Source organism: Urtica dioica, chromosome 4 (assembly GCF_054948205.1).
Source record: "Urtica dioica subsp. dioica isolate 48M chromosome 4, U.dioica_male_clone48M_v1_H2, whole genome shotgun sequence".
Classification (NCBI taxonomy): Eukaryota; Viridiplantae; Streptophyta; class Magnoliopsida; order Rosales; family Urticaceae; genus Urtica; species Urtica dioica.
The window spans coordinates 7,748,598-7,762,715 of NC_142759.1; the positions used below are offsets into that span (position 1 = coordinate 7,748,598).

Below are 14,118 nucleotides of genomic sequence, written 5' to 3' on the forward strand. Positions count from 1 at the left end.
TTACATATATATTTTTTAAGTCATTATTCTAATGACTTTAAAAGAATGTTGGAGACGTTTTCTAAATGACTTGCAAAGCCAATTGAAATTTTAGACTATGAAAGTCGTGCGATTTAGGGAGCGTCTTAAATTTCATGTCTTCTAATATAGTTTATGTAATAGTGTCCAGATCTTAAAGAATGAATGTCATTTACTTCCCATTCTCTCTAGCTCTATAGTTGATATTGTAGTCTTCCAAATTGTTCTCCACATGAATTATAACCGAAGTGTGGACTCTAAAATATTACTCATAAATTTGGACTATTTGACCATTGAACTCCTTCTACATCATTTTCTTTTCTAGTCGAGAGAGGAATATTTTTTGTTTATTCCTTGGAGAGAGAGAGAGAGAGAGAGAGAGAGAGAGAGAGAGAGAGAGATGTGTATCATAGTGTTTTAGATACTAATACGATGATGTATAACATTTTGAGCGTTCCGCCAAGACTGGATGTTTCATATTAGATATAAACATCTAATTTAATTATTACAAAAAATGCTATATATGTGATAAATGTTATTATACCTTGCTATAAATTAACTCTCTAATAAAATAATAATAATAATTAACTCTCTAAAAAGACTATGTGGCATGATGATTACTATATAATGATCTTATATCGAAGGTTTTCGTACTAGTCTAAACCTTAAGGAAAAAAGAAAACCACGTGTGTGTGAAAGACAACCAATTATTCAAAAACTCCTTTACTATAACGCCGGATTACACAGTAATGAATTTTACACTCAGATCAAATCGGTGATGAGCTTCTTTGAATTACTTGCGCTTCAACCTAGATTTAGGATCACTCTAGTCTTAAAATTAACTCACTCTCATGTAAGTGATGTAACAATTGAAGTAGTGTAATGGACGCATCACTATAACTGGTTGTTGGCTCACCGCTGCGAGATTTATCTTCAAACATCGCAGGCGTGTGAATCTAGTGTTGAAAAAAAGCTTTAATTAAATAAGAGATTTAATGATTTAAAGTTTTTATTTTAAGTTGTTCACTAAAAAAATAAAATAGTATGTTGTTGAGAAAGTATGTATGTAAGTAGGAAAGAGTTCCACATGGAATAAACACAAAGGTTTTGAGCATTATATATATATATATATATATATATATATATATATATATATATATTACATTTAATAACCATTAATAAATAAGTGGTAGAGAGATTATGCCATGTAGATGTGAGGTGGAGGTGAGGTGGCATATCTATGCCATCTTTCACTCTCACATCGCCGGTCCGGCTCGAGCGTAGAGGCTTTAGTGGCGTTTTGTAGGCGCACTTTGGCACTTTCATTCTGTATTAATGCAGTCCGGAATAAGGCTTGTCATATATATTCATGCGGTATTTTTGTTCAGAACCTTAAGACACTTTTGGGTACATGAAATACTATAAAGAAAGAATTTTCATGCGTGATTCAAGCCTCGTCGTCTTCAACTTCGAAGAATTTTCTCATCTATATCTAGATGGATGGAGAGTTGATTGAATCTAGATGTATACATTTACAGTGTTGAAGCATATTTAAAAAAAAAGTCAATTTCTCTTTATTTTTAACTCTGCATAGTGTTGTTTTATACATTATTCAAAATCAAATGTCTTATTATCTTTTTTTTAATGTCACATAATTTTATAATCTCTTTCTTTCCGACAACAAGAAAGACTAGTTCACTTGTTGAATCACCGCCATAATAATTTGTTAAAAAAAAATCTCATATTTTCTTGATTCAATAGAGTTGTTATTTCGACTGTTTCAATGGCTTATGGATATTGGCCATGGGCCATGGCCTTATGGGAAGAAGTTTTCCAATTACCAAGAAGAAGAGACAAATAAATCTTGTTTGGTCTCTAGTGTGGATATCAACGGCAGACACCCTAAGCAGTAGGGGTTACATCTAATATCATTTAGATAAATCTTGAGCCACAAATTTTCCCTGAATTATGGCTTTTGAATTAACAATGTTAGCATTTATTGCTATATTACTATTGTTTTTCCTGTTTCTACACGAGTAAAACAAATATGTTATAATCTTCATAATAATGTGTAGATATATGAATAGCTCATTCTATGTATGGGTGTTCATGAAAATCGTCAAACCGATCATCCAAATCAAAACGTACTTTTTTTTTAAATCGCCCCAAAAAAATCCGATATAATTTGAGTTGTAACCAACCCAAACCATAATTGTTTTGAATTGGTTTGGTTTTTTATAGTCGTGAGATCGGGTTGAACCAAACCAACTCAATGGTATTAATCCTCTAAATTTTTTTTATAAAAAATTAGCAAAATAGTCAACTCAAACGTTGAGATATGCTAAATAGCAAAGGTTTTGTAAATAGCCACTCGGATGACGTAGCCCAATTAGATTTTTTTTCATTTCCGAAATTTGTCCTTTTAGAGTTTTGAATTATGAAATTATTTGAAATTTGAATTATTTAGGCTACCCGGAAATTTAAATTTGAATGTCCCGAATTTAAGTGTGAACAGGATTTTTGTGTTTAATTATTTCCTTATATGTAGCAACTGAATTGACGTGGTTGTGCATTGTTATTTTGTTTCCTTATATATTTGATTTTTATTCCTTATTTACTGTTCCGATTATTTCTTTACTTTTTAATTTTATCTTCCTTAATAGTCGTTATTTTTTCAAGCGCTCATATATTATTCAAACGTATGAAAATATCACCGATCCACAAAATGTCTGGGTTTTCTCTGAATGAATCAGGTGGTGTATTTTTTTTTTAAATTTTTTTTATTTTAGACTGTTTTCGTACAAGTTTACATAAAATTACTATTGTATTTACGTATATTTATTGTCGCTGTTATGTTGCAGTTAAGCTCTTTGAACGTCAATGGCTGGAAAACCATAATCCATTGTCAGGTGGAGTAAATACAGAATGTAATAAAAATGATTTACTATTTTCGATGATCTTGATTTGAAAATCTTCTCCATGAATTTTGATGTTAATGTCAACAATGTTTTTATGCGAAATGATGTTATTGTGTCGGCTATGAGCATGATTGCACTTCGCGGTAATTTTGAATTAAGGGTTCAAAGATCTAGCAAAATTCAATATAGTATTGTTTGAATGAATGTTGGATGTTGTTGGACGATGAGAGCGTCTGTATGTTCTAAATCGAAATGTATATCGTCCACTAGATATAACAAATTCGTGACTTGACATATTTTGTATTAAATACATGGAAATATCTTATTAACAACTTTTTTATTGACGTTTTCTGCATTAAATACACGTTTGTACAAAGAACCAATAACATGTAAAATACCTAGACATCATATTCTTCAACAACATCACACCTAGATCATTGACATCTACATGCAAACATATTTCCATTTAATTGCACCACAAGCCAAGTATAACTCGTCCACTTGTTATAACAAATTCAGAAATTGACATATTATGCAGTAAATATATGTAAATATGAACATACATCAAAACCGTCAATCTTTCCAACGTCGTTCACAAAAACCATACACAATTCCAAAAACTAAACAATCCATCTATTATTGATATGAAGTCATAACAAGATTTACACATCTAGCCATTTAAAATCCGAACCCCCAAATCTCGTCTGCAAATGCATACCAGATATATTTTCTGCAGCCGAAATCGCTTGTCGGGGAAGATGAACAGATTTTCATCGGGGAAGAGAGCAGACGTTTTCTTTTTTTTGGAGAGTTTTTTTTTTCTAACCGAGAAATAAGGAAGGTGAACGGTTATGACTGTGTTTTAATTATCTCGATTCTCGGAAATCCCGATTTTCCTTGATTTTTTTTAAATATTAATAGGAATGACGATTGGGCGGGAAATTTTTTGGGCATTTTAGTAAACTTGGACGGGTAATTAAATATTGTTGGCTATTTACTTAATATTTACAAAATCCTGACTATTTAGCAATTTCTAAGGTTTGAGTTGGCTATTTAGCTAAATTACCCTTTTTTAGATTGCAAATATTTTATATGTACAATTGTTAAAAAAATATCATTTGTTTAACAATATTATAATTAAATAAAAAATACTCAATATTATACTTTATTATTTGCGAATACATGAAGATTTGTTAATTAAAATTATGCGTAAATTTATTTTAATATATAAACTTTCAAAAGATAAGTAAAATTTTGATTTTATTTGACATAATGTATTAGATATAATATACATATATGATTTTCATTCGAGTTATAAAGTCATTTGTTGAGAATTATAATAAAAAAAAAAACCAACTCAAACCAACCCGATTATTTTTGGGTTGGTTTGGTTTGGTTTGTCTTTCAATCGGGTTGGTTTGAGTTTTAAAACTAAAAAAAATAGTTGTATCGGTTCGGATTGATAACGCATGAAAAAACCGACTAATCCAACCCGATTACACCTCTAATTCTAGGCATGAACCACGTCGAATTGGAGACTTCAATCACGACATCTTCAACCACGCTTTAAAATACTCAAATTTATATTATTTAAATTATAACCACACAATATAACGAGCACTAAGTTATAGTGTGATTATAGTTCACGAAAATAAAAGAATTTTTTACAATATTTTATTATACTTATTATGCTTATATTTCACTAGAATTTTTTTTTTTAAACTAAACTTCATAATTAGAGAAATATCACTAATGAATTTTTTTTTAAGAAAAATCTCAAAATAAAATTGTGTTCCTATTTAAGACAAAAATACCTCTCAAACCATTTAAACTTAACTTAATTCTTTTTTCTCTCTCTCTCGGCCTCGACGGATTCCAAAAAACTCCGACATATTACGACGATCTCCGATGATCTCAAATGATCTTTGATGAACATGTACATAAGTTTCTTTTATTTTTTTTTTAAAATATTTTAAACTCTATCATTTAAGAAAATATTGAATCTCATCATAATTTATCAGAATTAATTAGAAGTAATTCGAATTAAGAAAACAACGACTCTTTAATTTTCCTTAATTAAATATTCAATAGATTTACTTACATTATACTAATTGAATAAATTTCATCCATTTATTTTCAATGGGCTATAAGTTCCATAGTGTCTTGCTTTGAAAGAGCTCGTTACGGCTAACATCCCTCCTCTTTTCCACAAACATAACATATAATTTCTTACTTCGAATAGGCCACAAGTCACACATTTTATTCTCGATCAAGCTTCTTTCCAGCCACGGACCACAAGCATTTTCCTTCTTCTTTTCCTTTGCCTTGTATCTCTCGGGTGACTTAAATTGACCAAGAATCATCAATTTTAGCTTCAGTTTTACCTTTAATAACGAGATTTTTTACGATATGTCACATTCATCTCGCGATATATCATAAAACAAAACAAGATATTGTAATTTTTTTTTTTGCAGGTACTTTTATAATAGCGAGATCTCTCCGACATATCACAATATCTTACCGATATTTTACAAACTGAGAACATATTTTATGTGTTTTCTTTAGTCCCTTAATTTATTTATTTTTTTAAATCATTAACCCTTTATTCTTTTAATTTACTTATATGATCTAAATTCTTATTTCTGTAATAAAACATAACGAACCGTTAACCAAAGAAGTGACCGGTAAATTTCTTACTCTCGTTAGTTCGCTCTTCTCGACATGGAATTGCTAAGAGCATTGTATGTTCATGTTTAGGTGCCACATTTCTTTTGTACATAGCTTTGAATAAACAAAAAAAAAAAGTGCATAGCTATGATTGGCATACCATTATTTTATAACATTTTATTTTAAAGCGTAAGTTACATTTCCATATTCTATTTTATAACTAATATGCAATATTTAAAAATAACTGTTTAGACTTTAGACCATTCAAGAAAAAATTGAGGAAATTTCACAACAGGATCAGTTTTTCATTGCACATTATTGGTCTCACTAAAAGCATGTGTAAAATCCCCAAAAATCTGAGTGCTTTTTCAGCTCTATTCTCTAGGCCCATTAGGACCACATTTTACTGGCCCATTTGCTCGAACAGGCTCTCCACTAAAACAACATTGAGAATTTCTATAGTGTACAGTTAAAAAATATATATATTTTAGTATAGACTATAGAGTTTAGACAAATGTATCTCACACAGTCACAGTCCACTCATTCATTCTACAATGCAATGTAGTTTGTGTTAAATAGTCTATGATGTATGTTTAGTAGCTACACGTATGAGTAAATGTCATTTGCTAGTTTAATGTCTATTCAGGTCATGCAGGTTATTTTACTTGTCGTTTGCTCCAATGGAGCCGCGACATAATTTTATCATCTTTTTTTTATTTGGTTATTTGATTAATATTTAGGTTGATAATGGACTTCGTTTCTACTTATCAGGGTGTGTGAAAATTAAAGTTATTTTGTATGCATCATAGCATTTTATTTTTATTTTCTATTCATAACCATAAAATTATCTACAGAGTTTCCAAACTCTCATTCTCTCTCCTCTACCGTTTGAAACCTACAAAATTTTCACTTCAAATCGTTTTTCCCAAACTATTGTATCCTATCAATTCGTTTTCATTTGATACTATATATATATATATATATATATATATATATATATATATATATATATATATATATATTATTGAGATTTTTAGGCTTTTATGAACGGTGTATTATGCTAGCTTAGTGTAGAAGTTAGTCATTAGCCTGTTTTCATTTGTTCGTCATTTTTATTTCATTTCCTGTACAATACGTTGTTTTTAGTTGTTCAATTAAATTTTATCGTTAGCGCATTATTATCCTCTTAACTGGGGTATCTAAATTCAAATTGGATATTTACTTCGAATATTCAATCAATCAATAAACATAATTCTTTTTCTTTGTTCTTTTTCTACTCCGCTAATTCATGAAGCTCAACCGTAAAATGGTATTAGAGCTTTTCCGCAAAAAAAAATAAATTAATGATTGAGCTTCATTCTCTCAAGATCCTCAAGCAAGTTCATCATTCTTCGAGTCAACAATGGAGATTGTTAGAAATTCGATTGAAGGCGATTCTGCTGATGAATCTGCTATGGGATTGATAAGAGATCCATGCCTAAGATCCGACATCGACGATCCGATTGGAGATTACTATATTCATCACTCCGATCCACCAGGTATCGTGTTAGTTTCTCATCTCCTAAATGGAGATAACTATATGTCCCGGTCTCGATCGATGAAGATCGCATTGTCAACAAGTTAGGTTTTTATCGACGGAACTATCGTGAAACCAATAGTTTCATAAGTGATCCTCTACAACGCTTGAAATCGCAACAACAACATCGTTTGTTGTGGATCTTGAATTCAGTTTCAAAAGAGATATCTTCTAGCGTTCTTTTTGGAGAATCTACATTTGATGTGTGGAAAGATATGGATGAGCGATATCAACAATTCAATGGTCCAAGAATCTTCCAATAGAGACGTGAACTGATGAATCTTGACCAAGATCAAAAGTCTATGAGCATGTACTTCACAAAATTGAAGGTTGTTTGGGAAGAGCTTTCGAATTTCAAACATAATTGTTCTTGTGGAAAGCGCACATGCGGATGAGTCAAAGATCTCAACTCCTTCATTCATAATGAGTATGTGATGCAATTTCTCATGGACTAAATGAGATGTACAGTCATGCTCATGGCCAAGTCCTCTTGATAGATCAAATTCCTCTAATGAACAAAGTCTTCTGCATGGTTTCACAAGAAGAGAAAAAAAGATCGGTTGGAATAGACGTTCTTGGAGCAGCGGATCAATCTAACACAATGGCCATGGCGGTTCGAGAGTATCAAAAGCACTTCAACAAGAAAAAAGACCGATGTGCACTCACTACAAAATGCTTGGCCACACGATTGACAAACGTTACAAGCTCCATGGATATCCACCGGGATATAAACCTTAAGCCAAAGGACTTGCAAACAGCTCGGAAGGATCTGGTAGGACTCGCGAAGGCAATTAAGAAGGAACTCCATCCACAAACAATCTCAATGTTGATCTAATCCACCAGATCATCCAATCTCTCTCAAATCAACTTGCGTCTTGAAGCACACAAGGCAATTCAAATGATATCAACACAACATCACTTGAATCAGGTTCATCTAACTCTATGAATTTGATGTTGCTAGTTCCTTTTATGTCAGGATTTAAGTTCAATTTGATTTCAGTCAATTCTTTGACTGTAGATTCAAAGGTCATTGTTATATCTTTTCACAATATAATTTTGAAATACAAGACCTTAAGACTTTCAAGACAATTCGAAAGGGTAATTGAAGATGTGACCTTTATGTGCTCACAAGATCATCAACAAGCAACCATGTCAACAAAGTGTCTTCTCAAACTTGGCATGATCACATAAGACATTTATAATACAAGAGACTTCAGCACATGAAGAGAAAACTGTCTTACATGTCATCCACTCACAAAAAGCCATGTTACATGTGTCCTTTAGCCAAGCAAAAACGTCTTCATTTTCTGTCTTGAAATAAACTGTCTCCAAAACCTTTTGATCTAATTCATTGTGATATATGGGGACCTTACTCTGTTATTTCTATAACTGGTCAAAAATATTTTCTCACTTTAGTAGATAATTGTACTCGTTATTGTTGGATTTTCTTAATGAAATGCAAGTCAAAAGTTCATCATCTCATCCATCATTTTTGTTCTCTTATCACAACTCAATTTTCTATTCCAATCAAACAATTTCGTTTTGATAATACAAAATAACTCACTTTTTTTCCTTTTTAGAACAGGGCATTTTGCACCAATATTCTTATGTTGAAACAGCTGAGCAAAACTCTTATGTAGAAAGGAAGCACCAGCATTTATTAAATGTTGCTCGTACTTTATATTTCCAATCTCATGTGTCTATATCTTCTTGGTTAGATTGTGTGCTCATATCGCCACATTTGATAAATAAAACGCCTACACCTGTATTGCAACTCAAATCCCCTTATGAATTGTTGTACAATAAGGAACTTGACTATGAGTTTATGAGAGTTTTTAGTTGTTTAGCCTTTGTTTCTACACTCAGATCTCATAGGACTAAATTCCATCAAGAGCAAGGCATTGTGTTACCCCTGGTGTCAAAGCCAGTTCACGCTCCCATGAATCCACGTGATACCTTGTCTACCACGGAAGACATGTATAATAGAAGGATTTGACACATTATAGAAGGATGATAGGGAGGTTGTTGTATTTGACGATTACTATCACATATATTGTGCACACTTTGAGCCAGCTTTTACATGCCCCACGTGACTCACATCACCAGGAAGTTCATCACCTGTTGAGATATGTCAAAGGTCAATTAGGTTTGGGTATGAGTTTTCTAGCATCATCATGAAATCATCTACGTGTGTTAGAGCCTTCTATGATGCGGACTGGGCGACTTGCCTGGACACACGTAGATCCATCACCGGTTGTTGTATGTTTATTGTCGAATATTCAATCAATCAATAAATATTTTTTTTCTTTGCTCTTCTTCTTCTTTGCTAATTTATGAAGCTCAACCGTAAACAAATTTATATATATATATATATATATATATATATATATATATATATATATATATATATATAATCGTGAATCATAGACAAAAAAAAAAAAAAAAACCCAATCAATCATGCTTGAAATTTACTTCTAACATAACCACTCTAATTTATGGAGATTGCAGATGCAAAACCTTATGTTTTGACGAGACCTTATCAAGATTATCAACGCAAGTTTCATGCGACGACAACATATTCAATGTGGGCTTCAATGAGACATAAGCGAGTTCTGATTGGGTACGACCTTCGATGGTGACGGCAAAGTTTCATTGTTAATTTTGGATAACAAAAATTGGTAAAAAAAATTCATGTTTTTAATTAGAGTGTAAGATATTTATATAAGATATTTTGGTTGATAGAAATCCAATTTTCTCTTTGCAAGTCAAATTTTAGGAAATTGAAACTGCTATTAGTTGGAAAAAATTTGTAGATATTTTCAACATTTTATTTAAAATATTGCAGTCCAACTTATACGAACAGCAAAAAAAGTTATCTACAACAATACAAACAAAACAATTCATAAAATAGAGCAGAGTTCGTAGAAGACTTATCGTCATGAAAATTCAACAAACAACAAAACTAAATGAAAATAACAGCTCATCAAATGTCGATCCAGACAAACTCATTTAATACAAGGGAATATTAAAAAAAAAAAAAACTTTCAAACAGAATACTTGTAAGTTGTATTAGTGAAATAAATTATTTGAATAAGCGTTAAAAAAATTTAAAACACTAGTGTTTTTTATTTTTAATGTCATTTTATTATAAAGGTTGTATTTACTTGAGTGGAAGGGGAGGGGGATTGATAATTTATTTTTATTATGAGTAATGCTATACGGCCCGATTCACGATTCCAAACGATTCACTCACGCGTTGACACGTGGCAGTTTGTTGCCACGTGTCAACACGTGAATGGATCGTTTGGAATCGTGAATCGGGCCGAAAATCAATTCCCTTTTATTATTGATTTCGTTAGAAGCCACCTCGCCCACTATTATTTATCATCCTTTTACTGGAAAAAGAAATAAAAAGATTTTTTTTTTTGTTGATGTTTTTCAAATATGCGCACTTAAGCAATCCATTGATTTGAAACATCATTCTCTCTTTAAAAAAACTAAACTACAAAATTACTTGATAGACCATAAAAAAATAATACAAAACATTAATTCATAAAAACGAACTAAATGCTCAAAATTTCTCAAAAGAGTAATAATTAATTTTAGAAACTTCCAGGCGACGATAGCATTGTTTTTATCGTAATGGATATTATATCAATTTGATATTATCGCGCTAATAAATGAACACTTAATGGGCATGCAATTACATGCCCTGAAAAGTGAAACAATGCCTTGAAGGCTGTATCACGCTAATATACAAGTATACAACATACACATACAAAGTATATCTTATGGTGCTTAAAATCTCTTGGATTATTTATGTTATTATTTTTCCTCACGATTAGAAATCTCGGAGCGACCACCTATATTTTTATTTCCATCAACTAAGAGGATCTTCTCTTTTACCGGTAATATACAACTCACACTTGCCTTTCTATTCTTCAATATTTATTTTTTTTTTTCTCTTTACGAATTTGGTTCTTACATTACATTTGAAGATTCCACGCACTCCAGTCTCCAGGCCTAAGTTCACTATTTCTCACTCACATCATTCAAACAAAAAAAAAACAAACAAAAAAAGCAACATTACTCTGCCTATTTACCAATTGTTATTAGTCTGATTTTTTTTCCCCTTTAACCAAAATGTTATAGAATCGCAAGCCAAATGCAGTGAAATAATGAGATGGTAATAACATGTAATCATAAATATCGCAGTTTTCTTTTTTTCACTTCACATGAGCAAATCGAAAAGCTACCAAATTCTGTTTCTTTGCAAGTTTGAATTCCTCTCTATATTCACATTTCAAAAAAAAAAAAATTCCACCCCCATACAAAATAAGAAAACAAACATCCTAAAAGACCAAAACACCCCTCCCCAACGCTAACTAATCCATATACTGATCCGGCGGCGAAAGCACGTCCACCAAGAAACTGGCGAACGACACGTCGTCCAAGTCCCACTCGAAATCGCATCCGCGTGAAGCCCACGCGCCTCCGGATCCGGAGAGCGTCGCGCATCCGAGTCCAGCGACGTCGACGCTGGCCATGACGGAGGAGTCCCAGTCGGAAAACGACGACCCGCACGTCTCGTCGTTTCCGTTAATGGTGACGTAAGACGACGACGTCGTCTGGAAAACTCCCGACGGCGACGAGCTGTACGGATCCTCCGTGAACCTCACTCTCGCTCCGCCGTCGGTCTCCGCCGCGGCGAAGAGGAGCGCTGCGCTGAGATCTTCGTCCTCCACCGGGACGTCGAGAAGCATCAGCGCCTCGAGGAGATCGATGTCGTCGCTCATCTGCTTCTTCGCACTCGAGAACAATGATTCTCTCTCCTCCTCGTCTTCGCTTCGCTCTCTCTTCGCCATTATCGAAGAGAGTCAGAGATACAGTGCAAGGAGTTTTTTTTTTTTTGTTTTTTTTTCAGTGTGTCATTTTGCGGGTTTCCGTGGGTGATGTGTATTTATAGTTACACATACACACACACGCATAGTGGTAGTGGAGAGATTTATTATATATGTACATATATATATATATATATATATAAGTATTTGTACGGTTTGTCTGTTTTGCAACGCCGTGGCGGAGAAGGTACAAAATGAGGGGAATTTTACGATCACGTCCTTATGTTTCTATCGAATCACTGATAAAAACCGTTTTTTTATGACTTTTTTATTTTTATTTTTATAAAATTTTGCATGTTGTTTTTTTTTTTATATATAATTGTTTTCTGAATGTTAGTTCGTAGTACATAATTATTGAAAAGAAAATCTTATCTAATACAGAAAAATTCTCCACAAAAAAAAAAAATTATTAATACGGAAGACTAAGAAGGGTTTATCTTCAACCGATTTTACATTATACTATATGTTGTGATGTTCGAATAAAATAATAATGATAAATATTACTATGAAATATAAAATAGTATAACAATTCATATACAAATTTGTCAAATGCTAGTAGTAGTGAGGGGTTTAATTGAAATCACTTTTGTTTGAGGGAATCTAGTAACTATTTGTTGAGAAGAAAATTCTAATTGAAAAACAAAAAGCTCCGGCCCGTGACATTTACCAAGGGGTCCCACTGATTGCATCACGTTTCGATGTATAAGTCGTTGGATCGCGCGGTAGAGGGTATCGGACGGTCGATTCGTTTGCCAACTTGGCCAAAGAAGATTGCCACGTTGGTTGATTTGTGACGTGTCAACGGCGGAGTTGATGGCGGGAAGATATGGGATCAATGGAAAAGGACAAAAATCGCCAGCGTGGCATAGTACATGAGCGCGTTGGCAGAAATGGTGGACTCGTCCTGTATTTCCCTTCTTACCCTTCGACTTAAAGTCTAAATCAAAGTTTTATAGCAACGTTTTTTTTTTACTTGTTTTTTCATTTTTTATTTCAATTGACTTATAAATTTAGCATACTCTTATTAATATAAGAGTAGGCCTCCCATAGGTCTGAAAACATGGACCACATATTTTCCGTTCTGTTTTGAGTTTTGACCCACCTAATTTATTGCAGCTAGAGCTAATAACATTTTTTTCCCCAAAAATAATAAAGAAGACATAAATATTAGTATAGAGAAGGAACCAATTTCTAATTTTCTCTCTTTTGTAGGGTAAAGATGGTATATTCTCATACAAACATCCAGCCAGTTTGACTATATATATATAGCCCAAAATTTGTCAATTCATACATTACTGTTTTATTTAAATAAATTTATATGGGTATTTGTAAGGCAATTCTTTCTTGATCTTCATGGTAGGCAAAGCCGCAAGGCAGTGCTATAACCATTACGGGTGTAAGTGTAACACTTAATCAAAAGAATCCGATGCAAAGGTACTTTAAATCAGAGGGTCTATACAAAAGGAAGAGTATACAAAGGGTATTTAAGTAATTACACAAAATATTACGTGTTTTACAGTAACTAGTACTATATTAGTGCCACAAAGCCTGCAACGATAGAATATGATGTTGACGCTAATTACATATATAGTCAGAGTGATAGTGAGGGTTGTATTTGATTGTAGTACTTCGGCGGATCTGAAGATGGTCATCAAGAACACAATTTTTTTCTTTGCTGGAAATCATGAACACAATTAATAATTTAATACCAACATCCCTAATATGTTTCATGGAGTTGCATAGAGAATATATTATATACATAAAACGAGATTGCATTTTAACAAATATCATTTTTATATGCTAACCTTTTTAAGTAACAAGTTGTAAAACTTTTAGTGGGGATAATTGACTGATACAAAATATTGATGATGGATATTTTGTAACATTAAAATTTTAGGTACCATTTCTTAAATTACGTCAATTTATTACAAAAAAATATACTAAAAAATTATAGTGGGAATGTCGTTGCAATTTGTTTTTCACATTTGGTAGTTGCTTAGTGGGAAAACAATGAAATTTTGGAAGATAATTATAAAAA

The 14,118-nt window shown here is 32.4% G+C and overlaps 1 protein-coding gene across 1 annotated transcript; it reads right to left on the minus strand.

Moving 5' to 3' along the window:
* Positions 1-11,296: 11,296 nt before the first annotated feature.
* Positions 11,297-12,103, minus strand: LOC149399965 (uncharacterized). Its single transcript, XM_089613234.1, has one exon. It carries the CDS (start codon positions 12,042-12,044, stop codon positions 11,565-11,567), a length of 480 nt encoding a protein of 159 aa, XP_089469360.1. The 5' UTR covers positions 12,045-12,103; the 3' UTR covers positions 11,297-11,564.
* Between the last annotated feature and the right edge of the window lie 2,015 nt (positions 12,104-14,118).

Excerpts from the sequence above, each read along its gene's own strand:
- LOC149399965 (XM_089613234.1), bottom strand. The coding sequence starts at position 12,044 with ATGGCGAAGAGAGAGCGAAGCGAAGACGAGGAGGAGAGAGAATCATTG.